Below are 26,564 nucleotides of genomic sequence, written 5' to 3' on the forward strand. Positions count from 1 at the left end.
TCCCTGTAAGAGATTAAAAATAAAAATTAGCTGTGTGTGGTGGTGAGCACCTCTGGTCCCAGTCACTTATGAGGTTGAGATGGGAGGATTGCTTGAGGCCGAATCTTCTTTTCTTTTTTCTTTCTCTTTTCATTCCTATTTTACAAATGACTTGGTATTTATTTTCACTTTCTTTGAGTGTGACTTTCTGTACTGAAGTAGATGGAAAGCAAAATAGCAAATTTCCTTGACTTCCTTGCCACCAGGGTTCCACATTTGGTTAGATTACACCAATTCAATACACCTACACACATTTGGAAAAGTGGTCCTAAACACGAAGTCTCCTTACTTCTGCTTTTGACTATTTACTAATGGTACATGGTTATAGAAATGTGGGGGTTTTATGCAGTGTCTGATCTCCAGTTTCAGAGCTATTAAGAGGAAGTCGCAGTGGCAGTGGCATCAGCTTCTTGAGCTCTGAATTACAGCTGCAGTGTTTTGTTTGTTTTGTTTTGTTTCAACTTTAATAGCTCTATGGCAGATTCTCGAATACCAACCTTCCCGAATTATGGCAGAGCAGGTAACTCCTCTAGGAGGTCAGTTTCATGGTGTTCAGTGAATCACTCCTGGAGCTCAGCTTGAAACCCACTCTTTCAGCCCTTCCAGGGATTTTATAATGACTTAACACCCTGTATTAAATCTGTTTTAAATACTTCAGATGGTTTCTCTTTCCAACATTGAACCCTGCCTGATACACATGGTAGGGACAGACATTCGACAATGGCCTCAGTAGACAGTAATCAGCAGATCAGCAGAGGCAGAGATGAACAGTTAGTTTAGGGAGAAGAAATTAAGCTTTGGGGAGTCAGGTGTGCCAGAGTCTCCATTACAAGAAAAGAAAGCACTATCCTAGTTAGCAGGAACCAGAACAACAGCTTCAGAATAGGCTGTGCTGCAACACAACCTGTGGGTTGAGTTGGCAAACATCGATCTTGGGAAATGGCTCCCAGACTTCCATTCTGGTCATCCTCATCTATATGAATTTTAGTTTTTGAGTGTCTTTAAAATGTGGCAACAAGATGGGAACATAGTACTTTTATTTTTTTGGTTGGAGGACAGGGTTTTGCTCTGTCACCCAGGCTAGAGTGCAGTGGTGCAATCATGGCTCACTACAACCTCAACCTCCTAGGCTCAATGTGATCCTCCCACTTCAGCCTTCCAAGTAGCTGGGCACAAGGTTTGTGTCACCACACCCAACTAATTATTTTGTTAATTTTTAAAAATTGTTTGTAGAGACAGGGTTTCACCATGTTGCCTAGGGTGGTCTTGAACTCCTGGGCTCAAGCAATCCTCCTGCCTCAGCCTCCCCAAATGCACTTGGGATTACAAGTGTGAGCCACCCTGCCTGGCCTCAACTTTTGTATAACCAGCAAAGTTTACTCCAAACATACCTCTATCACTGCAGTCTAGGATTGCATTAGCTTTTTTGGAAGCTGTGTCATAACATTGGATCACATTCTGTTTCTAGTTAATGAAAATTCCTGCATCTTCACTCAGCAACTGATGTTAATTCAAATCTACTTACCCTTGCACTTAGGCAGTTGGTGTTTTGAAATTATGGAAGGACTGACCAAAAAATTATCTTCTTTCATGGAATTCAATTATTTTTGTTCACAGAAATTTGCATCAATGCCTTTAATTGCTCAGTTTTGCTACTATGGCAACACTGTTAGTTGTTACTATTTTTTCAGCCATTACATTTTCTCATCAACTTTTCCTTCCTATCTTCCAACTGTCATGTAACACGAAAGTTTGTTGTTGTTGTTCTTATTTTATAGCCGAGGTTATCTTTTTTTTGAGACGGAGTTTCGCTCTTGTTGCCCAGGCTGGAGTGCAATGGTGCAATCTCTGCTCACTGTAACCTCTGCTTCCCAGGTTCAAGCGATTCTCCTGCCTCAGCCTCCCAAGTAGCTGGCATTACAGGCATGTGCCACCACGCCTGGCTAATTTTGTATTTTTGGTAGAGATGGGGTTTCATCATGTTGGTCAGGCTGGTCTCGAACTTCTGACCTCAGGTGATCCACCCGCCTCGGCCTCCCAAAGTGTTGAAAATGGAAAAATATTGTAATTGTAGAAAGAAAAGTTAAATAGGATTCAGAAGGCCTGAGTACTATCCCATCTACTAGCTTTGTGATGTTGCAGAAGGAAATTAAACTCTATTTTTCAATTTCATCACCTGTATAAAATAAGAATGTTGATAACTTGCATCTACTATTGAATAGGGTTATTTTAAAGTTCAGCGACATCATAGAAGTGCCAAAGGAGTATTGATATAAAACAAGAAAAATGACCAGAGACCCTAAATTGAGTTATAATCAGACTAGCTCCTCTTATTCTGCTACTTTTTTTCATTAAAGCATAGTTCAACAGTATAGAGAAATGGTCTGGAATTTAGGATACCTGGGTTCTAACCCCAATTTTCTCACTAACTAGTTGAGTAATGTTGGACAAATAACACAACCTGATAGGCTTTATTTCCTTAACCTAAAATATAATGGGATTTATCTACATACTTTTTAAGATGCCTCTCAGCTCCCTGAATTTTTAAAAATCTGTCATGCTGGCCCACACTCAAGAATCACATAAATCTTATTTGCCCATTTAACTTTATCAAGGTACATCTCTAGTGATGTTTATGATTATTTTATTTATGATATAATATTTAGGCTGCATTTCAAATAGGAGCAGTGGTGCCATCCTTATATGAGCAAAAGGGTTTTCAAGGAGTCCTAAAATACCAAAATGAAACCAACAAGGTTTAGTTCAAGTAATTCAAACAACCACTTGTGCTAAACTAGAAAGAATTTTTTACTCACTGAATATAAGTTTTATAGCTCAGGTCACCACCTATGGTACTAAAGACTTTAATAACAGTAATACATCCTGCTTGAATAAAAACAGCCTTTTAATATGAAATTTAAAAGATGTAGACAGTAGCAATCAATTATTTTTCTTTCCTTTAGAAAAAAATGTACCACTTGAACTTTTATGCAAACAAATCCAAATGCTAAGAAAAGAACCTAAGTTAATATGAGCAATAGAAAAGAATGACAACTTGGGATATTAATTCCAGTTTTATGAAGCATATTTTTATTGAAAACAAGACATGATTAAATATTTGACAATTAAAATAAATATTTATAACCCCACTATGGTAATGCAGCTATTTTTAAAATTTTGTTTATTACTTCTTATAGACATATATTTGTGTTCCTTAACTTGTTGAGAATCACCACCCTTAGGTCTTTGTACAGAGTGTCCATTATCCATAAGGAGAGCATATGATTGAGGAGAGTCTTCGGGAACTTAGCTTAGCAGCTTCTAGGTATCACTCTCTTGCTTTTCCTCCATCTCACTGCCATCTTGTTCTCAGCCTCCTGTGCAGGCTCTTTCTCATCTCCTCCATCTCTAAATGTTGGAGTACTTCTGGGATCAGTTATCAGACTTTTTTTTTTTTCCTATCCTGCTAATTTCCATGGCTTTAGATTTCATCTCTCTGCTGCTGACACACATTTATGACTTTAGCCCAGAGGTTCCCTCTTGAACTCCAAGTTCATGTATACATTTTTCCCAAATTCCTTTTCTTCAAAGCCCCAAAAATCATATTCAAATGAATCCCCTGAGTTCTCTAAAGACTTACTGTACACCAGGCTGCTACATCTCAGTAAATAGCAACTTCGTTCTTCTGGATGCTCAGCCCAAAAGCCTTGGAATCATTCTTGATTCCTTTCTCTCACATTCACAATCTAATTTGTAAGGAAGTCCTTTAAAATACACTCAGAATCCCAATACTTCTCACTTCCTCTCACTACCATCCTGCTGCAAATCATAATATTTTCAACCTAGATTGTTGCAATAGCTTTCTAACTTGTCTCTTTGCTTTTCTCTTTCCTTTTCTAAAGTCTACTTTGGAAACAACAGGTCTTAATATGTAAACTATATCACATTGCTCCAGTCCTCAACCCCTACCCACCCCTACAAAGGCTTGCCATCTTATTCAGAGTGAAACTCAAAGTCCTTATCATGGCTTAAAAGGCCCTACAAGATCTACACTTCTCCTCCACCACTGATCTGATCTTATCTCCTATGGCTAGTGCCCCATTTCCCATCCTATACCAGTGATATTGCCCTCCTTTCTGTTCTAAGAATAATCCCATCTTGCATATTCCCACACTGGGGTTTTGCCCCTGCCATTCCCTTCTCCCTTAGATATCCACCTGGCTTACTTCCTCACTCTCTTCAGATGACTGCTCAAATATCACCTGATCAGAAGGGTCTTCCTAATCACCCAAATAAAATAGCATCATTTGCCTGAAGCCTTCACTCTGTATCCTATTTTACCTTCCCTCATTTTTCACCTTAGCACCTATTTCTGACATATTACACATTATTTACTTAATATCTATCTTCTTCAGCTAAAGTGTAAGATCTAGGATGTCTATTTTGTTCATTGTTGTATCCCCATCACCTAGAACAATGTTTGGCACAAAGTAAGTACTCAGTAGATATTTGTTGAACAAATGAATAAATGAACCAGATAGTCTTAACCAAATACTTAGACAAAATATACAGGGGAAGGTAAAAGTAAACATGCTATTCATTGATTTAATACAGTGAAAACAACTGAACTAGAGTTATATATGGCTAAATCTCACAAAATATTGAGCGACAATATAAGTTGCAGAAAACTGTATATATAAAATGTGATATCAAAACATTTTATATACATATTGTGTGTGTGTGTGTGTGTGTGTGTGTGCACGAGACAGAGAGACAGAGAGAAAGAAAGAGAGAGAGAGAGAGACTGAAAGGGGGAAAGAGAGAGAGAGGAAAGAGATGATCCTTATTAATGATAAATACCATAATCATACTACAAAATGAATGGTTTTTAACCGAGGGGGTGGTAATGAAGACATATAATGATATTACTCTTAATGTTTTGAAAGTCAAAACAAAAAAATTAGTTATATAGACCATACTGTAGACTTCTTAGGGGGTCACAAAAGAGAATTTATATCTCACATAATAGAACCAAATAAAATTCCCATTATACACCTTTGTTTTGCTTCAAAAACCTTCTGCACTACCAGGCATCTTGTTTCTACCTTTTTTTTACAGCTTATTTTGGGAAATCTCAAACACGTAAAAAAGTAGAGAGATTAGTACATTAAACCCCCATGTACTGGGATTTCTGCTTCCTGTCAAAATGGAATAAGAGGGATTGGATTTACTCTGTAGCCTGAAACAAGTTTCAAGACAATGGGCAACAAAGGATAGTAACTCCGAGAGAGGGGAAACAAATAAGGTGAGGCTAAGATTGCCCCCATTTATTGTTAGGAGAGAAGTTCCAGGCTGTGTACCAGAAAGGAGGAGCCCAGTGACCACTGCCATTTATTGTAAACCTGTTCTTTAGGGCCAAATGAACAATGAAAGGATACATGACACTCAGAAACATTCCTCTTGTATGGATGAGTAGAAAATTCTCTTATTTAGAGTCAAGCAGCAGAGGTCAGGAGCAGGTTTCAGCCACGGGCAATGGAAAAGGATGCTTTCTAGTCCATCAACAAAAACTAACATCGGCCCTCTCCCCTTCTGTCCCCTTTCTCCTTTAAGAAGGCTTAAGCTTCTGGGAAGAACAGACAAGAAACATCAAGGGATAAATAAATCAAAGCTTAAAAGTCTTATTAAACCAAAACCTGGTGATTCTTGATGCCTGTTTCATATGAACTTCTCTTATAACAAATAAGATGACATTTAAAGAAAGGTTTCTGTTAACAAGAATGCATAATCATAAATGGAGGTGCTCAGACCTCTTTGTTTACACCACTGCTCATATGATGTGGGACAGGAAAATATTGGTATTAAAATGCTTTCTGCTGCTTAATGAAACCAAACCTCTAGAGAACCCTGGACCATGATCCTCTTTGCAGGTGTATTCCTTAAATTTCACGCTTAATTTGTAGACTCATATCTTTCTCTTATTTTTAGATACTCCTACAGGAGGCCTACTCCAAATGTATTTCTTGGTGTGTAACTCAAAGTCTTCCTAATGCCATTTTGTTACATGTGGCATCTCTTTACTATTCAGGCAACACATTTGTACAGAATACTGTGCATAAGACAATAAGCTAGGAGACGGGAGGGATGCAAATTTCAAAAAGGTATAGACCCTTATCTCAAGGAATGTAGAGTCTAAGGGGCAAGATAAAGCAAGTGTATAACTATAATAAAAAGTACAATAATAAGTACTATAAGAAAGTACTCTCAGAAAGTTTTGGATTTGGAAGGGATCTAAATGGTACAGTAGCTTTACTCATTTTAGACATGAAGAAACTGAAAGCCAAAAGATTAAATGACTCATTTCATGCAGTGTATGGGACAGCATGGTGGGTTAGAAAGAACAGTGGACTTACGGGTCAGAGAACCTAGAGTAATTTTGAATTTCAGTCCGTGCTAGCTTTCACAAAGGACAAATGATAGAGGCTTCTATCCTGGTTAAAGATCAAATGAGACAATAAAAGAATCTTATAGACTATGAGGCAAAATAAAAATGTAAAATATTACTACAATTGTAGAACTGGGAATAGAACCCAAACCTCCAAATTTTCAGACCCTTGTCCATCATGTATTAAAGTGAAATGTTTTTCCATGACTTTTAGTTAGCAATTTAGGCAATTCACTCACTTGCATAGTTAGAGTAGAATATAATTATCAATCATCACATACATATGTTGTTTACTTGAATCCTATGACAATTCCCCACCTGTCTGAGTTATATATAGAAAAATAAAGCAGATGCTCTCACTGCAAAACTTTCTTGGCTAATTCTTACAGTAACATAGGATAAAAATTTTATCCAACATTTCTCAATACCGTGTTGTATTTTCAGCCTGTTTGTTCTGGTTTCTTCCTTATAAGCAGTGTTAGTGTTGAGCAATTAAAAAGAAAAATAAATATCAGGAACTTTGTAGATCAAAACTACTGAACACATCCTAGAGGCATTTTAACAGAAGTGATAGCATTGGCCGGGCACGGTGGCTCTCGCCTGTAATCCCAGCACTTTGGGAGGCCGGGGTGGGTGGATCACAAGGTCAGGAGATCAAGACCATCCTGGCTAATACGGTGAAATCCCGTCTCTACTAAAAATACAAAAAAATTAGCCAGGCGTGGTGATGGGCGTCTATAGTCCCCAGCCACTCAGGAGGCTGAGGCAGGAGAATAGCGTGAACCTGGGAGGCAAAGCTTGCAGTGAGCTGAGATTGTGCCACTGCACTCCAACCTGGGCAACAGAGTGAAGTGATAACATCAATATAATATTGTGTTACTTATTTGATCTGCTAAAATGGTAAGTGATATAATCAGTTTTGTATTTTTTTCTTTCCAGTTGTTACATGTAGCAACAAAACAAAGAAACAGATTAATTGTAAAAGCCTTTGTCCTCTCCTTCACCCCATTACAGACACCTTCCTCTTTAGGGTAGATAAGAAAAGAGGGAACTAAGTTTATTTTTACCACCATATAATTGTATGACTCAATTAAGGTATTCAATGTTGGTATGGTATAGTAGAAAGAACAAGGAATTTGGACTCAGAGGTCCTGGGTTTCAGTTTCTCATTTGTCTATGGAGACTTGAGTCAAGTAACTTTGCTAGCAATCAGTTTTTTCATCTGTAGAAGATAAAGACTAAGAAAACCTACCCATTGGGTTGTCAGATGAATTATATAAAATTATATAAATTAAATGATTTCAGGCAGCTAAAAAGGTGCATATTAGGAAGATAACATAAACATTAAAAACATCTTAAAGTTTTTTTTTGTTTTTCTTTTCTTTCTTTCTTTTATCTCAGAGACAGCTCTTGCTCTCTCGCCCAGGATGGAGTGTAGTGGTGAAACCACAGCTCCCTGCAGCCTTGAATTCCGGGGCTCAAGCGATCCTCCTGCTTCAGCCTCCCAAGTAGCTGGGACTCTGGTGCACACAACCATGCCTGACTAAGTTTTATTTTATTTAACTTTTTGTGGAGATGGGGTCTTGCTACACTGCCCAGGCTGGTCTTGAACTCCTGAGCTCAAGTGATTGGCCTCCCAAAGGGTTGGGATAACAGGCATCTGCCACCATGCTTGACCAAAATAAAATAAAATAAAAATATTTTAAAATGACACACACAAAAATAAAGTTAGGAAACTTAGATGGACTCAGCAAGAAGGTTAATGTATAAAATATAGGCTACGTAGTCCTATACACTTGCTCTGACTGGATTGCAAATTTGAGTATAAACTTCTTAGCTGTCATCTCAAAGGGGGAAACATGGCAAGTCACCAGACAGTGTCCATCTGTTAAAAGGAAAACTTAAGACAAAATAAATTTGACAGAGTTTAAGGAAAATAATGATTAATGAATTGGGAAGTATCAAAACCAAAAAGAGTTTATGGGCTCCACTCTAGCAGCCAAAGCAGGGAGGTGTTTCTTTTTCCTTTTCTTTTTTTTTTTTTTGTTTGCCACGACATGGAAACAAAGTACAGAAATTACCCGATTAGCTACAGCTATGCATTGGCCTTATTTGGGTATGGTCTGATGGGAAGTCTCTAGTTATGTATCCAATCAGCTGATTGGCTGTTTGTGATTGGCTAAAGCTGGTGGGTTTTTTTTTTTTTTTTTTAAGTTAATTACAAGAACTGCTTCCACTTCAGTTTCAGTTTGCTTATATAAGAGCTTTAGGTGCAGAGACAACCTTAGGCTAATGGCCTCCTTCTTTTTTCTTTTTTGTTTTGAGACTCAGTCTTGCTCTGTCACCCAGGCTGGAGTGCAGTGCTGCGACCTCAGCTCATGCACCCTCCGCCTTCTGAGTTCAAGTGATTCTCCTGCCTCAGCCCTCCAAGTAGCTGGGATTACAGGCACGAGCCACCACACCCGGCTAATTTTTGAATTTTTAGTAGAGATGGGTTTTACCATGTTGGCCAGGCTGGTCTCAAACTCCTAACCCCAAGTGATCCCTCCTCGGCCTCCCAAAGTGCTTGGATTACAGGTGTGAGGCACCGCACAGGCCTAATGGCTTCCTACATTCATGAAGTTAAAAACAAATTAGTAGTCTTGTGATTCCTCAAAAAGTTCAACATAGAATTACCATATAATCTGCAATTCCACTTTGAAGTACATACCTAAAAAAAAATGAAAACAGCTATTTAAACAGATACTTATACACCAATGTAGCATTATTCACAATAACCAAAGGTGGAAACAACCAAAATGTTCATCAATGGATGAATGGATAAATAAAATATGGCATATTCATGCAATGAAATATATTATTCAGTCATAAAAAGAAATGAAGTACTGATACATGCTGCAACACATATGATCCTCGAAAACAAGTGAAAGGAGCTAGAAACAAGAGGTCATGTAATGTATGATCCCATTTACATGAAATAGCCAGACTAGTTAAGTCCCTAAAGACAAGAAGTATATTAGTATTTGTCAGGGGCTGGGGAGAGAGGAAAATAGGAAGTGGCTGCTTAATGAGTTCCGGGTTTACTTTGTGGGTGATGAAAATGTTTTGGGACTAGATAGAGTTGATGGTTGTGCAACATTATGAATGTACTAAATGCCATTAATTGTATACTTTAAAATGACTAATGTTGCCGGGTGCAGTGGCTCACGCCTGTAATCCCAGCACTTTGGAAGGCCAAGGTGGGTGGATCACCTGAGGTCAGGAGTTTGAGACCAGCCTGGCCAACATAGCAAAACCCTGTATCTACTAAAAATACAAAAATTAGCCAGGCATGGTGGTGTGTACCTGCAGTCTCAGCCACTTGGGAGGCTGAGGCAGGAAAATTGCTTGAACCCGGGAAGCAGACGTTGCAGTGAGCTGAGATAGCACCACTGCACTCCAGCTTGGGAGACACAGCAAGACTGTCTCAAAAATAAAATAAAATAAAACAATTAATGTTATATTTTATGAATGTCATTTCAGTAAAAATTAAAACAAGTGAATTGCTCTGGAAATATACAACCATTTCTAATAATGAGACCAGACAGGACATTCTTTAAGGAAATGAACTCTCAGCAATATCTTTATTTGAATGAAATGTTGCATTCATATCATTCTTCAATATAAACTGATGTCAAGGTTAAATGGGTGACATGGTGAAAGGTATTCTATTGGGAACAGGGTGGGTAGGGAAAGAGAGTAGGAGGAATAGCGTGTTAGTAATGTGGCCCAAGCTACATTGGTCTTTCATAAGGAGGCTTAATGCAGAAATAAAAACACCTCAAAGAAGAGTTGGACCAGAATCCATCATAAATGTTTTCCTCAGATTTTTGGAAGTTATGGAGCCGGACTGAGTTTGACATTGCACTGCCTGTCAAGTATTCAGGTGTAGTCAAGAATAGAGCCTCATACTTTAAGTGTTAGCCAGTCTGGAAGCAGGAGCAAGATCCACTGGCAAATGAGGAGAATGTTGGAAGTGAGCAGTGACAGTGTTGAGGTAGTGAAGGTTCTCCTGAAAAAGTATTGGGTCTTCTCAAACACCAAACAAAGGGTAATTATAAACCCATATAGTTCCATGAAATAAATTATGCTCTCAGTATCTTCAGAGTGGAAAGGTTTCTTGTAGATCAAACAAAGTCATGTATAGGAAAATTCTTTGAAAAGTATAAAGTAGCATATCAATCATAGTTGTCATTATTATTAATATCTGATAATAATACTTAACCTGTAAACAACATATTTGAACAACATTTTCACATACAGTGTTCATTCATCATTCTCAACAAATATTGATTGAATTGTCTGCCAGGTAGGGCAGGCAATATCCTCCACATTTAAAATTTTTATTTTTATTTTTTTTAGACTGAGTCTTGCTCCATCATGCAGGCTGGAGTGCAGTGGCACGATCTCGGCTCACTGCAACCTCTGCCTCCTGGGTTCAAGCGATTCTCCTGCCTCAGCCTCCTGAGTAGCTGGAATTACAGGCATGCGCCACCACACCTGGCTTTTTTTTTTTTTTTGTATTTCTTTTTTTTGAGGGGGGCGGAGTCTCCCTCTGGCGTCCAGGCTGGAGTGCGGTGGTGCTATCTCGGCTCACTGCAAACTCTGCCTCTCGGGTTCAAGACATTCTCCTGCCTCAGCCTCCCGAGTAGCTGGGATTACAGGCGCCCGCCATCATGCCATTTTTGTAACTTTTTGGTAGAGATGGGATTTCACCATGTTGCCCAGGTTGGTCTCAAACTCCTGACCTCAGGTGATCCGCCCGCCTTGGCGTCCCAAAGTGCTGGGATTACAGGCATGGGCCACCGCACCCGGCCCATCTTCATTAACTCTTCATTGGAATTACTTAATGCCTTGAGGGAAGTTTGACCATTTCCATTTTTGTCTATGGAGTAGCATTTTCTTTAATTGCTATTACATAGCGTTCTTAGGGGCCATGCTACCGAAATGGCTGCACACAATACTTAGCTTTATATATTGACTAACATTTGTTGAGTGCACACTGTGTGTTACGTATGGTGCTAGGCATTATGCAGATTATATAGTTTTATTTACTCTTTAAAACAGCCTTCTGAGGAATTTTTATCATCCCTCTTCTGTTTGTACAGAAGCTAAAGCTCGGAAAGATGAATTAACTTGTCCAAAGTCACAGGCAGAAACATAAATGGTTCAACAGTCCTTATAGGAGGTCATTTAAAGGTTCATGAAAATCAGAGGCTGAACCAACAGAGCTCTATGATTCCTATCAGAGGAGCCAGTATGGCATAAAGCAAATGTTGAACCAAGAATTAAAATAAGAAAGGGCTGGGTCCATATATAGTTTTGTCTAACTCCAAAGTTCACAGCTTAAGCACTCTGCTACATGGAGACACAAGTCCGCTAAGTTTATAATAATTTTAGTTCCCACCCAGATAATTATGGCAATAAAGTCCAGGTCATCATCATCATAGCCACTATAATTTACCGTTCAAAACTCTCTTATAAGTGTGTAACGGTCATAGATTCAGGAACATTTGTAAATCTTAAAGTCTCAATGATAAAGGACAAGGAAGTGAGGAAGTGTCCTCCACAGAAAAGTTTTTTTGAGAAGATGGCAACCTTTTGCTAGGAAAAGTGAAAAATTGAGGTATTATTCTGCTGTTTGATTCTGGTTATTGAAAAGCTAGTATCTATGCTTTTTTTTTTTTTTTTTTTTTTTTTAGACGGAGTCTCGTTCTTGTTGCCCAGGCTGGAGTGCAGTGGCGCGATCTCGGCTCATTGCAACCTCCACCTTCCCGGGTTCAAGCAATTCTCCTGCCTCAGCCTCCGGAGTAGCTGAGATTACAGGCGCCTGTCACCACGCCCGGCTTTTCTTTTCTTTCTTTTTTTTTTTTTTTTTTGTATTTTTAGTAGAGACGGGGTTTCACCATGTTAGCCAGGCTGGTCTCAAACTCCTGACCTCGTGATCCGCACCCCCCCGTCGGCCTCCCAAAGTGCTGGGATTACAGGGGTGAGCCACCGCGCCCAGCGGTATCTATGCTTTTGACTAACATTTTTCTGTACAGGTGTATAATGTAATGTAATAGGTAAAATAGCTCATTCAACAACAAAAAATTATTGTAGTATTTTGTAGCTACTAGGATTGAAGTACTAAAGAATTGTCTGTCTGCCAAGGTTTGGGGAAATGGGAAAATGGGAAAAGATCTTCACCACACTGGGCATATTTCACCTCTCTGGGATTCATTTCCTATTCTGTAAATGGGAGAGTTGGGTTTCCAGGTCTCGTCCTTGTTTTTTTGACTTTGTGTGAAGGTTTCTCCACCTCACCTGGCACTAGTCTTATTTCAAAATATTCATCTCATACTATCCTTTGTTTGCAATTCTTTAATTAATTCAACAAATATTTATTGAGCTTCTACTAGTATCGTAACAGAAGCAAGTTTCCTCCACACATGGAGCTTATTACAGTCCAAAAGGATAGGACAATAAATAATTTTGAAAATAAATACAAATATTTATTAATAACTAATAAATAACTATTGGTTGGAAAGGTGCTAAGAAGGAAATAAATAGGATCATGTGTTATGTCTTTGAGAGTCTTAAAATGAAGCAGATAAGCTTTCACTTTCAGAAGTGCTGACGTAGGGAAGTCATTAGGTTTCAAAAAAGGAAAAAATAAGATAATATCTTACAATTAACTAATGAATATGAACAGCCATTACGCTAGAAGAAAATTGTATTGTGATTGGTGTACTCTGTATCTTCTCAGAATGGGAGAGGTGAGGCTTCTCAAGAGCAGTGAGAGAAAGTCAATTTTTTTTTTTTTTGGTAAGTCAAGCGAAAGACGAACTGAAGTCAGACGGGAAAGCTGCCAATCTAGTCTGGCCAGCAGAATTTCTTTCAGTAGGTCTAGGCTTCCTTGGCAGTGGGAATCCAGATGTAAAGAAAACTTATGCCATGAACTTCAAGGTAGATTTCAATTATTACTGCCCGGTGGCAGGAACCTAGTAAGGAGAGGTCAAGGTGTGGTTTAGTAAGAGACAGCTCCTGGGAACGGCGCTTGGAAGGGCAGGGCGGAGAACAGCTGGAGATGAGACAGAGAAGAGCGGGGAGAATGCGCCAACACCTCAAGGTGAGAGAGTAGAAACAGTCTCCGCCGTGGGAGCCGCGCGCTGCTCAGGTGGCTGTTTCCCGCTCAGGTGAGCTCCTCCCGCGCCTCCCATTGGCCGAGACTCCCGCAGCGCTGGGAGGGCGACGCCGCGCGGTCTAGTTCAGGGTCTAGGGCGGCGCGTCACTTCCGGTAGCGCGGAGCTTGTAAAACACCCTGGAGAGAAAATGGCGGCGGCAGCGGCTTCGGCACCTCAGCAGCTCTCGGATGAGGAGCTTTTCTCTCAGCTCCGCCGTTACGGCCTGTCTCCCGGACCAGTGACGGAGAGCACCCGCCCGGTCTACCTCAAGAAGCTGAAGAAGCTTCGAGAGGAAGAGCAGCAACAGCACCGGTCGGGGGGCCGCGGCAACAAGACGCGGAACAGTAATAACAATAACACGGCAGCCGCCACGGTCGTAGCCGCGGGACCAGCGGCGGCAGCAGCCGCGGGGATGGGGGTCCGGCCAGTCGCGGGCGACCTCTCCTACTTACGGACTCCTGGGGGCCTGTGCCGAATCTCGGCCTCCGGCTCGGAGAACCTCCTAGGAGGGCCCGGGGGCGCCTCCGCCGCCCCCACGGCTGGCAGCAAAGTGCTGCTGGGCTTCAGCTCGGACGAGTCGGACGTGGAGGCCAGTCCCCGGGACCAGGCCGGCGGCGGCGGGAGGAAAGACCGGGCTTCGCTCCAGTACCGCGGGCTCAAAGCGCCGCCGGCGCCCCTGGCCGCCAGCGAGGTGACTAACAGCAACTCTGCCGAGCGAAGGAAGCCCCACTCGTGGTGGGGGGCCAGGAGGCCGGCGGGCCCCGACCTGCAGACCCCGCCGGGGAAAGATGGAGCAGTGGAGGACGAGGAAGGGGAGGGAGAGGACGGTGAGGAGAGGGACCCGGAGGCCGAGGAGCCGCTCTGGGCGAGCCGGACCGTGAATGGCAGCCGGCTTGTCCCCTACAGCTGCCGGGAAAACTATTCGGACTCAGAGGAAGAGGACGACGACGACGTGGCCTCCAGCAGACAGGTATTAAAGGACGACTCCCTTTCCCGGCATCGGCCCAGACGAACCCATAGTAAGCCTCTCTCCCCGCTGACTGCTAAATCGGCCGGCGGCAGGCTGGAGACTTCAGTTCAGGGAGGGGGAGGACACGCGATGAATGACAGGGCGGCGGCTGCCGGGAGTCTAGACAGGAGCCGAAACCTCGAAGAGGCGGCGACGGCGGAGCAGGGAGGAGGGTGTGATCAAGTGGACTCCAGCCCGGTTCCTAGATACCGTGTTAACGCTAAGAAACTGACCCCACTCCTGCCCCCGCCACTTACTGACATGGACTCAACCTTGGATTCGTCAACAGGCTCCCTTCTGAAAACCAATAATCATATTGGCGGTGGGGCCTTCAATGTGGACTCTCCCAGGATTTATTCTAACAGCCTCCCTCCCAGTGCGGCGGTGGCCGCCGCTAGTTCACTCAGGATCAACCACGCCAATCATACGGGCTCCAATCATACCTACCTGAAAAACACATACAACAAACCGAAGCTTTCCGAACCCGAAGAGGAACTTCTCCAGCAATTTAAACGGGAGGAGGTGTCCCCAACAGGGAGTTTCAGTGCCCACTACTTGTCGATGTTTCTCTTAACTGCTGCCTGCTTATTTTTCCTAATACTGGGACTGACTTACCTAGGAATGAGAGGGACAGGAGTATCTGAGGATGGAGAACTCAGCAGTAAGTATTAAATCCTGTGGGTAAGGTAACAAAGGGAATGTTGTTAGTGGTCCGCTTTAGCCGCGCTTAGCGTTTTACATGAACTGACTTACCTGCAAGAACATGGTTTGACAGCAAAAACGCAACAGTCAGTGCATGTGTCATCTTTCTTTAAGAAAGAACACCATTATCGAAATGATATCATATGACTGGTGTTAAGTTTTCTGCATGATGTATTGTAAAATTCAAAACAATTTTTAAAAGAATATTATAAGCTTGTTAGTAAAACTTATTTGTATATGTGACAGTTTTCTTTTAGCCCTAAATAACTATTTGCGCAGATGCCAATCACTCAACAAATTTGAAGTATTAGGATAAGGCACATTATAAATGTAGTGTTTTTTCAAATTGAGTTGTGATTCTAGCAGGCAATGTAGTGGCTCTTGAAATTTGAATTATTTGTAGTATTAACTGTATGCATAAATTCGGGTTAAATATTTTGTCGTATTAACTATATGTATAATTTCTTAATAGTGAATGAATATAAAAAAGCAGCAAGGCACACCTCTTAATTTATTTCCCAGCCCAAAGCACTTTCCCTGTCATCTGTACAAAAAGTAGTGGTAGGGCAGTGCAGGAGCTTGCAGTCAGATTTCCTTGGATTGGTTTCCAGGTCCTGTTATTTACTTGCTAAATGACTGTAGGTAGGTGTGTTCATTGTCATTATCAAAGTATTTCTGCCCTTAAACACAAAAAGAAGATGAATACAGACCATTTTGTGTTCTGCGAAGGAAATAAAGATGAGTAATTGAAGTACACAACTTTATTTTTTTTCCTTTTTAAAAAAAAACTTACCACACTACACTGACGTAGGTGTACACTGCTTTAGATTGAGCGGAGGAGGTACTGTTTGAGGTGAGACCTGAAGCAGGAGACAGCCTTGTTGAGAAACAGGAGACCATTCTGAACAGAGATTGTAAGAGGAAAGACCTTGAGTTGAGCAAGAGAGCCTTCTTGTAGGTTAAAGTGGTTAAGCACCTTGAGCAAAAGGGAGAGAGTAAGAGTTAAAGCTTCTGAACTTTCCTAATCTATAAAATGAGGCCTCTATTGACCAGAATGATGTTTGTGAAGATTAAAAGAGAAAGTAAATTAGTACAAAATGGACTTCTGAATACATAATTTCTCAGTGTTAGGTCTCTCTCTGCATTCCCCCTGAAGCCTTCCTACTCTTTTCACCCAAGATGAATTCACCGTATTTTTATTTGTATTCATAAAGTTGGCTTATTAGTTTTATTTCAAAATAGAGTGAAAGATGCATTTAGCCAACTCAGATAAAGAATAGGAGTCAAAATAGTGTAAGCTTTGATATAGCCAATTCCAAGACAGTCAAATAATAGATTATTACTCTATTGCTTAATTACAGGGGTTAGAACAAGAATGAAATTCAGCTCTCACTTTAATTTGTTCCCTGGGAGCATGAGTGTATTGTGTCCTGCCCCAAATATTGGGGAGAAAAAAAATAAGGGCACACTAGAAGTTCAACTAGTAAAAGTTCACATAAATTAAATGACATTACCTATCAGCAGTAGCTATCTGCATCTGTGTCTCTAACAGCTATAAGATCTGGCCTTTTTCTTTTTTTTTTGAGACAGTCGCGCTCTGTCGCCAGGCTGGAGTGCAGTGGCACGATCTCTGGTCACTGCAACCTCCGCCTCCCGGGTTCAAACGATTCTCCTGCCTCGGCCTCCCTAGTAGCTGGGACTATATGCACGTGCCACCAGGCCTGGCTAATTTCTTTTTTGTATTTTTTAGAGACGAAGTTTCACCATGTTAGCAGATCTGGCCATTTTCTAAGAGCTAATTGTTTTACATCTATTGTACCATTTCATCTTCCCAGCAACTCACAGAAGCAGGTGGTATTATCCTCATTTTTTGGATGAGGATGATACTAAGTTAAGAAATGCACTGAGTGGTGAACAGTTAGTAGTAAGGCTAAGACTTGGTTTCAGATTTTATTTCCAACTATAAAGACCATTTTAACAATTTTGGGTATTGTTTGTAGAGAACTTTCTAAATAAGTAGGTACCTTTATTATGATTAAGAAAGTAATTGACGGCTGTGCACGGTGGCTCACGCTTGTAATCCCAGCACTTTGGGAGGCCGAGGCGGGTGGATCACGAGGTCAGGAGATCGAGACCATCCTGGCTAACATGGTGAAACCCCGTCTCTACTAAAAATACAAAAAAAATTAGTCGGGTGTGGTGGTGGGCGATCGCGCCACTGCACTCCAGCCTGGGCTACTGAGCAAGACTCCATCTCAAAAAAAAAAAAAAAAAAAAGTCATTGACTGTTTGGTAGGATTTCATACAGAATTATTGATAAGCACAATTCTCAAGGTGACTTTCACATCTTTCTCATCAGTATTAAGATGAATGACTAATGTGATGTACTAAAAGTTTAGGTAGAATAGGATAGGATTTTGGTACTCTTCACCTTCACGGATAAGGAAGGAAGGAAATTATATTTACATTTTAGTAAATGGTAAATGTGAAGTAATCTGGGTGTTGGAAAGAACAATGGCTAAGAAGTAGAGGATCTGGGTTCTAGGACTTGTCTGAATGACTGTGGTCAAGCTCCTTAATCTCTGAGCCTCATTTTATATACTAAATGGAAATAACAATATCTGCTGTCTCTGGGGTTGTGAAGGTCAAGTGAGACAGTGTGTTAAGCATAAGGTGGTATTATTCAGAAGTTTAGACAAAATTTGTTGTATTCCTGGTAAACTAGAGAGAGAAATAGTTAAGACATTTCTATAAATGATATAGTAGTGCATTTCTTACCTGTTTAACATTTGGTTTTTATCCCATTAAATACACATTCTAGAAATTAATACAGAAATTTGAATCAAAGTATGATGAATCCTTAATGTATGATATACTTGACATATTGTATGTCTACCCTGTGGAAAGAAGTGCCTAACTTCAGTTAGTCTGCACACCTAACAGTGTTAGGGTATCAAGAGTGAATAATATTTTCACTCCATATATATATGTATACACACACACAGACACACACACACACGTATTCGATATCCTTTGTTATATTATGATGCTTTAACCGTGGAGTTCGTTGGTCAAATACTATGCTTAAGGAAATCCTTGTACTTTGAGCAATAGTTTTCACCAGAAGATTGTAGGTTATATGTGAGAGTAACTTTTAGGAGACTTTTATTAGTTCTTTAAATTACATATAACATATAATAGATTAGTCTTTTAAATTGTTCTTAATCATATAGTCTTTGAAACTTTTTCATCAATACCCTATTTTTTATTAATTGAATTGCTATAAGTCTCTTCTTCCTCATCTATAAAACTAGGGGGTTGGATTAGATGATTCCTAAGCTCTTTCCAGCTCCAAGGTTTAAGATTCTAACTTTGAACTGCCATACCAAAACAACTCAAGGATCAACCTGCAGTCAGAGTAGTCACTTGTTCCACAGGCGATTAGATCATTATAGCCCACCAAACGAAAATAGAGAAGCAGAGTAGATCAACTGTCCTAGGCTGATATGATCATTATTAATTTTTTTTTTTTTCAGTTACAAAAGACATGACTTCTACAGAAAGTTTGAATAGAGATGAAGGAAACAGTGAATGGTTATTGTATACCTCTCTTCCTAGCCTCATGCTGCCCCCATATAAATAAGTTCAAGTATTAAGATCCTTTCTGACCTTCCGTAATATTTTTCATGTAAATACATCTGTGTATGTGTGTGTATATGTGTGTGCGTACAGATTTTCATTCAAAAACAGAGTGTCTACTATGTGCCCGGTACTATTTTAAGCAGCAGAGATATGTGGCGAACAATATGTTGCATATGTGGAAGATGAAATCTCTGTTACAGAGCTTACACTTCTAGGAGGGGAATGGACAAGTAAATAAGAATTTCAGATAATGGTAGTTGCTAACACAAGGTATTGCTGGTAACTTTTTGGGGCTGAGGTGAAGAGATATGCAATATTACATAAAGGTAGGCAGACCTCTCTGAGGAAGGATGTTTGAACTGAGATGTGAATGACTTGAAGGAACTAGCCTTTGATCAGGAGAAGAGCATTCTGGCAGAAGTAACAGCAAGTGCAGAATTCCTGAGGCGAGAACAGCCTTGTGTGTTGAAGGACCAAAAAGAATGGCCAGTGTTCCTGGGACATAATGAATGAAGGGGAAAATGGCATGCTGTGAAGTTAGAGGTAGGTATGGGCCAGTTCGTAAAGACCTAAACACCTTGAAGGGCGTTGAAAGGAGTCAGAATTTTAAGTGACATTATAGCATACATGTTCTGCAACTTGTTTTTTCACTTAACATTGTATTATGGGTAACTTTTCCATATACTAATTTTAAGTACAGAGGTATAACTTTAAAATCTCATTTTCCACTAGTCCCTTTCTCATTGTATAAAAATGCTAAAATCTCTATCATTCTAAAAATGTTGCTCTTCAACGCTCTTTTCTTCTCTAGTTGTTACTCTCTTCTCAAACTTTCTACCTCTATTTTCTTCCCTGCCATTCACTCAACCCTGTCTAGTTTAGCTTTCTTCACCAGCCATTCCTCTGCTACCTCTCTTCTTCAAGTCACCAGTTACTCAATTTTCAAATCCTCATCTCTTTGGTATGTTTAGTGCATTGACAGCTCCCTTCTTCATGAAACTTTCTCCTTTCTAAGCTTCTGTATCACTACTCTCTCTTAGTTTTCATACTCCTGTCTGCCTGTTTTAAATATTGGTGGTCTCCACAGCTTGATCTTTGGCTGTCTCCTATTGTACACATTTCTCTAGGAAGTTTCATTCACTCTCCTGGCCATTATCTTCGTTTTGTATTTTTACCTTGGATTTCTCCTGAGATCTAGGTATACCTATTTGTTTACTAGACATGTTTTGGGTATACTAGAAGTATGTACCAATACCATCTGACATTTTCCTTATATTTATCTTGTTTTTGCTCCTCTTCCCTGTTTTAGTTAATGGTGCTTCCATCCACCCAGACAGAGCTCAAGAGAGAAACCTTGGATTTACCTAGATTCTTTCCTTTCCCTCACCTTCCTCCAAACCCCCAACCTAATTGGTTACCAAGTCCTGTAGTTCTGTTTCCTGTGTATCTTTTGAATCAGTCTTTTTCTGTTCCTTGCCACTGTTCTAGGTTAGTCTTTTGGCTGAACTCTTTTAGTAACCTAAAATGGTGTCCCTGCTTCTAGGCTTTAGCTCTTCCAGTCCGTTTGTCAGTACAGAGCAGTAGTTCTAAAGCACAAATGTGATCATCCCCTCTTGTTTAAAATTACACAATGGCTTTCTGTTAGTTATTGGCCAAAATCTAAACTCCTTGGCTAAACTGTTCAAGATCTGACTATACTTGCCCTTTCTACCAGTCCCCCTTATCACACTTACTTTCTAGAAAACTGAACTACTTGATGTTCTCTAAGTAATGAAATTTGGGCTTTTCTACCTTTGCACAAGTTATCCCCTTTTTTGGGAATGTTGTTTCTTTATTGTGTAACTGTGATTCATTCTTAAATATGTCCTCTCCAGACATCTCTGACTCTCTGTCTTTTTACCCTAGAGTTTGGCCCATCATTTTGTGCTCAAATAAGACATTAATGCATCCTTCATGGTATTTAGGGCAAAGTATTATATTTGTGTGTCCATCATGCCAAATAGATTACAGCTCCTCTCTTTAGAGTAATCTTTCTATAGGAGTAGAATACAGTGTTAAAGAGTACAGACTTTTTACTCAGTTCTGATTTTGGCTCTACTTTTTAAAGTAGACTATACTAGAGATATAATTGCCTCATACTAAAAATGAGATTGATAATACTGTCTCAAGATGACTTGTATTAAGTGAGATAATGCATCTAAGCTAGTGTTGTCTGGCACGTGGAAATCTCTTAGTAGATGGAAGTCACATTAGTATCTTCAGCACAGATTCATTATTCAGCAAATATCTGTTGAATAAATGATCACATATCAGGTACCCAGTATATATGCACTGTTAACTCATAATATCTAACTCAGTAATTGGTTATCTACTTAGTGTCTTGTAAGGATATGTAAAAGAAATCTTATTTCTGTAGAAGCCTCCACACCACTAATAACGGTAATAGGAAATGGCTAAGAAACATACGGGATATTATGTGGTGACACACTTGTATAAAAGGGGAGAATTCACTGTAAATTCTCAAATGATCGGTCTTATATGATCAGAAGCTCTAAATTCAACATTTGGATTTTATTCTGTAGGTTGAGTAATGGAGTTCATAGAGGTTCATAGAGGTTATAAAGCAGAGGACAAGCATGATTGAATTGGTCTTTTAACAAGTGATGGTGTAGATAGTGATAGGATTGGAGGGAAGGAGTAGGGTGATGAAACCTGAAGGAGGTTGATAAGTGGGAATGGAGTTGGGCCTCTGAACGACATAATTCATTTGAAGAAAGACATACGGTTTTGAATATAGGGAATAAAGTAGAGATAGGAGTCAAAGATTATTCTGGCCATGAACCTGGATGACTGTGAGAATGGTAATGTCATTGGAGGAATTAGAGATGTTGAAGAGGGATCTTGTTTGGGGAAAAGTGGTCTAGGGAAAATGAGTTTACTTAGGACTTATTATTTGAGTTGTTCAAGTGAAAAATTCTTGAAGGCTCTTGTAGATACAGAATTGGAGTGAAGATGAGAGACTGGTGCTGAATGTGAGTACTAGTACTGTTTACTAAAGGAATACTTTTAAATGTTTGTTCTTTTAATGTGTTGTTTTTTTTTTTAAAACCAAGACCGGTTGTTACAAAGAGGTAACTTGTTTTATGTCATTGTCATTTAAAAAATACTTTTACTTTTTAAAGTAGACTAGCCAAAAGGTCCCAACCGAACTTGGTATCTAAAATGAATATGGGGAATAAGCATTTTGAAAAATAGTTGTTGCTCTCATTCTTTTTTTTTTCCCCAACATGAGACAGGGTCTTGCTGTGTCACCCAGGTTGGATTGCAGTGGTGTGATCATGGGTCACTGCAGCCTCAACCTCCCAGGACTCAAGCAATCCTCACAGCTCAGCCTCCTGAGTAGCTGGGACTATAGCTCTGCACCACCACACCTGGCTAATTTTTTGTATTTTTTGTTGAGATAGGGTCTCACTTTGTTGTCCTGGCTGGTCTTGAACTCCTGGGCTCAAGTGATCCTCTTACCTTCGCCTCCTAAAGTGCTGGGATTACAGGTGTCAGCCATAGTGGCTGGCCTATTCTCTCATTCTTGAAGAATGAAAGCTCTGTGTTATGTTTGAAGTTTTACGAGTTGACTGCTTTGTAAAAAAAAAAAAAAAAAAAAAAAAATCCTAGATCTATGAGAATATTCCCATGAATGCCAGGGATTTGCGTATACCAGTTTGATGATTTCAGAAATTAAAGTCTACTCTATGAAGATGTTTTTCATTTGAAAATTATCCCTAGAATGATTTAAAATTAAAAATAATCAGAGGAAAAACTTGTGAATCTCTACAGATATATCCACGGAGACTAGTTTGAGGATACATTGGCATAGCTATCAGAGAACCTAGATGTCAGTATTGGCGCTTCCACTTGCTAGGTTTTTTTTTACTAAGGCAAGTTGCTTAGCTGTTGTAAACTTCAATATCCTCATCTGGAAAATAGGTTAAATGAGAATTAATGAAGTAATATGTGTAAAGTAAAACTTATACATGGCACATAGTAATAATAATAACTAACCCTTATGTAGCATTAACTGTGTACCAGGCACTGAGCTAAACAATTATTATTTAATCCTTATGAGGTAGGTACTTATCCCATTTTATAAGTAAATGGAGAAGTAACTGAGAAGTAACTCACCTAGGGTCTTGTAGCTAGTAAGTGAAGCAGCAGTAGTTGAATTCAGATAGTGGCTCTTAACCGTTCTTCTAGATTGCCTTTTAATATGTATAAATAAGGACTTGATATATGTTCTCTACTATTATTGTTATTAGAAAACTGTGAAGAGTATAGATTCATAAAATCCTAGAAGTGCCAGGAATAATCTATGAAACCTAACAACTTTAGGAAAAGTGGTATTCATTCAACAATTATGAATCACATGGAACTTTTTATCCTTAAGGTTTTAGATTAATTAAAGGGGAGGGGGCATCTGCTATAATACAAACTATAATATGTAATACATAGAACAATAATACAATATGAAAACTGTTTCTAATTTTTAAAATATTTGCACAGTCTCAAAACTGGTAGGGAAAGTGATCTTTTGATTTGTATTACCACTTACAACTTGTTCTTTCCATTGTTCATTTTTAGGATATAAAGACCTTTTCGTACATTTGTTCCCCCTTTTTTGCTCCTTTTAAATAAACTTTGTATTTTCCTTTTATACTCATATTCGTTTTAATGGAAAGGATGTGTTTGATAATTTCAGGGACACTTTAAAAAATTATTTTCATGATTCCTAAGAGTTGGGAAGTTCTTAAAGCTTGCTTCTCCTTGCTCATTGGTTATTCAGTATTAACTTTACCTATCTGAAAAATATGTTATATAAATAAAAGGAAATTTCTATCCTCAGTGCAAAGATAATTATATAGTTTATAAGTTGTTTAAAAGAGAAAGACACCTTAAACTGTTGGAACTCTCCTCCAAAATATACTTGTTAGTTAATAAGTACTACTAACTTCTTTGTGAAAATTTTATTACTAATGATATAATCTAAATTAGAATAAAGATATATTCTAAGGGTGGGGAGAATGTCAGGAGAAATAGCTAATGCATGCTGGGCTTAATACGTAGGTGATGGGTTGATAGGTGCAGCAAACCGCCATGGCACATGTTTACCTGTGTAACAAACCTGCACATCCTGCACATGTGTCCCAGAACTTAAAATAACGTTTTTTTAAAAAATGTATTTTAATCTTGTATTGATTATACACTAAAAATTGCTGCCATTTAATTTGGGAACATAGCTTAATATTAATTGTGGAAATTGTTATGACAGTTATTTGCTTATAACTTTGGATTTTGATTTTCATATTTAGAATTTATTTTTAACATAGATTTTATTTATTTTTTATTTTTTTGGAGACAGGGTCTCGCTCTGTCGCCCAGGCTGGAGTGCAGTGGTGCAGTATCTGCTCACTGCAGCCTCCACCACCCAGGTTCAAGTGATTTTCCTGCTTCCACCTCCCAAGTGTCTGGGATTACAGGCACATGGGACCACGCCCAGCTAATTTTTGTATTTTTTAGTAAAGATGAGGTTTCACCATGTTGGCCAGGCTGGTCTTAAACTCCTGACCTCAAGTAATCCACCCACCTTGGCCTCTCAAAGTGCTGGGATTGCAGGTGTGCGCCACAGTGCCCGGCCTTAACATAGATTTTAAAGTGAACCAGTAGCAGTATATTTGAGCAGTAACCTTTGGATTTCACTGTTTTAATAATCTATGGTTTAAACTGCATCAGTTTATACATTATATCATATATATATAGTTAATAATATTCTTTATTAACAATACTACCAAAATTTTTTTAAACAAGAGTTGATCAGGAAGAAAGAAGTTAGATCGTAATAATTTATTTTGCACATTTAATGTCATTATTTAAAAAATATATTTCTAAGGAAATTAGCTCTTCAAAAAGGTTATAAAAATTATTGTAACAAGTAATCTCTAAAAATAGAATAATGCATCTATCATATGGAAGCCATCATGAATTACTTTTCATATGTCTTCATTTTCTTTTATTTCGAGGTATAGTTTAAAATTATACCACTTAATTTTTCCTGGGTAGCAGATTTATTGCTTTGTGCTTTTGCACACCTTTTTACTTAAAATACTTTTGCAAGATGACTTCTGAATTCATCTTTACAGCTATGTTACTATCAAATGACAAGCTAAAGTTTAAAAACAAGGCTTGGTTGTAAAACTATGCAAGAGTTTAGTTCAGCTCTCCTGAACTAACTGGGTAGTAAGTATGCACCAGCAATTGCTGTCCTGCCCTGAATGTGACATGAATAGAAAAAACCCTTTAGTACCAAATGAGTATTTTAGCACATAGCAGAAAATTAATTTTGTTTTTCAGTTAGCTCATATGTATCTGAGTATGTACACACGCGCGTGCACACAGACACACACACACACACACAATTTGCTCACTATGGCTAATTCCTGAAAGCACGCTATACTTACAAAGGATGCTTTTGCTCTGTAGGAGTTCACCAAGGTAAAATATTCAAAGCATATGAAGAGGATTGTTGAAATTAATTAGGAGGTGAGGGGAATCTTGGAATATCTACTTCTAGGCTCTGAGCTATGACTTGGAACCTTGGTCAGCCTTATTAATGACTTCCTTGGTTTATAAGTGTATCTCCCATGGGATCACAATTGCTTTCTTGTTTGATTTAGTTTATTTGAAGAAACATTAAGTTTCTCCTACTCATTTATTCATTCAATCACCCATTCACTCAGATTATTTATTGAGCACCTATACTATGTACCAGGTAATACCAGAAGATAAGTATGTATCATACTTTTTAGAACTATGGGAGTGACACTCTCCCCACACTTTGGCTGGCATTCTCTCCTTTCTCCTAAATATTTCTGCACTAGCTAGCCTTCAGATTGGGATTTTGTTACCATGCAACAATATATCAGATTTTTATATATTGTGACTTAGGAAACATACTTTAAAAATTAGTTTCTGTAAATTCGAGTATACCGTCTGGTAAAGCTTACCACAGTGGATATGTACACAAAAGAAATAGTTGGATAATTGAAGTAATGTGTGTTGATCATTCCTTTCACCTTTTCTGTATTACCATTTTCTCAATTGAGAATTCTACCTTTAAAACCACACAATTTTAATAAATGTAGGTTTTATTATTTCTTGCAGGTTTTTAGGAGTAATTTTTAAAAAAGGAAGAGACATGAAGAATGAATTTGCCAAAAATGAAAATGTTATAAAATCTGAACATTTATGATTATGGTTCAAGATGTTCTAGAAATATTCTTATCCTTTTGACAGCAGTGTTATTTTGGTTTTTTAAAAATTTCATCTCTAAATGTCCCTTCTTTCAGATTTTAAAGCCTTAGGTGATAAGAGCAAACATTTATTGAGAATTTTCAGTGTGTGTGAGCATTTTATTTTAATTTTCATGCGGGTAACTACTCATACTATGTCTGTGAGAAAATGGAAAGATAGA

General features: G+C 39.0%; 1 protein-coding gene across 2 annotated transcripts in view; it reads left to right on the forward strand.

Moving 5' to 3' along the window:
* The first annotated feature begins 13,810 nt into the window (after window positions 1-13,810).
* The window catches only part of LEMD3 (LEM domain containing 3), a 78,917-nt gene continuing 66,163 nt past the window's right edge, over window positions 13,811-26,564 (forward strand). For both annotated transcript variants that reach the window (XM_025403548.1, XM_025403549.1), the window contains exon 1: window positions 13,811-15,359. In XM_025403548.1, coding sequence (XP_025259333.1) covers window positions 13,838-15,359 — 1,522 coding nt within the window. In that variant the 5' untranslated portion in view covers window positions 13,811-13,837. The remainder of the gene's footprint in view (window positions 15,360-26,564) is intronic.

The sequence above is a fragment of the Theropithecus gelada genome, chromosome 11, assembly GCF_003255815.1.
Source record: "Theropithecus gelada isolate Dixy chromosome 11, Tgel_1.0, whole genome shotgun sequence".
Classification (NCBI taxonomy): Eukaryota; Metazoa; Chordata; class Mammalia; order Primates; family Cercopithecidae; genus Theropithecus; species Theropithecus gelada.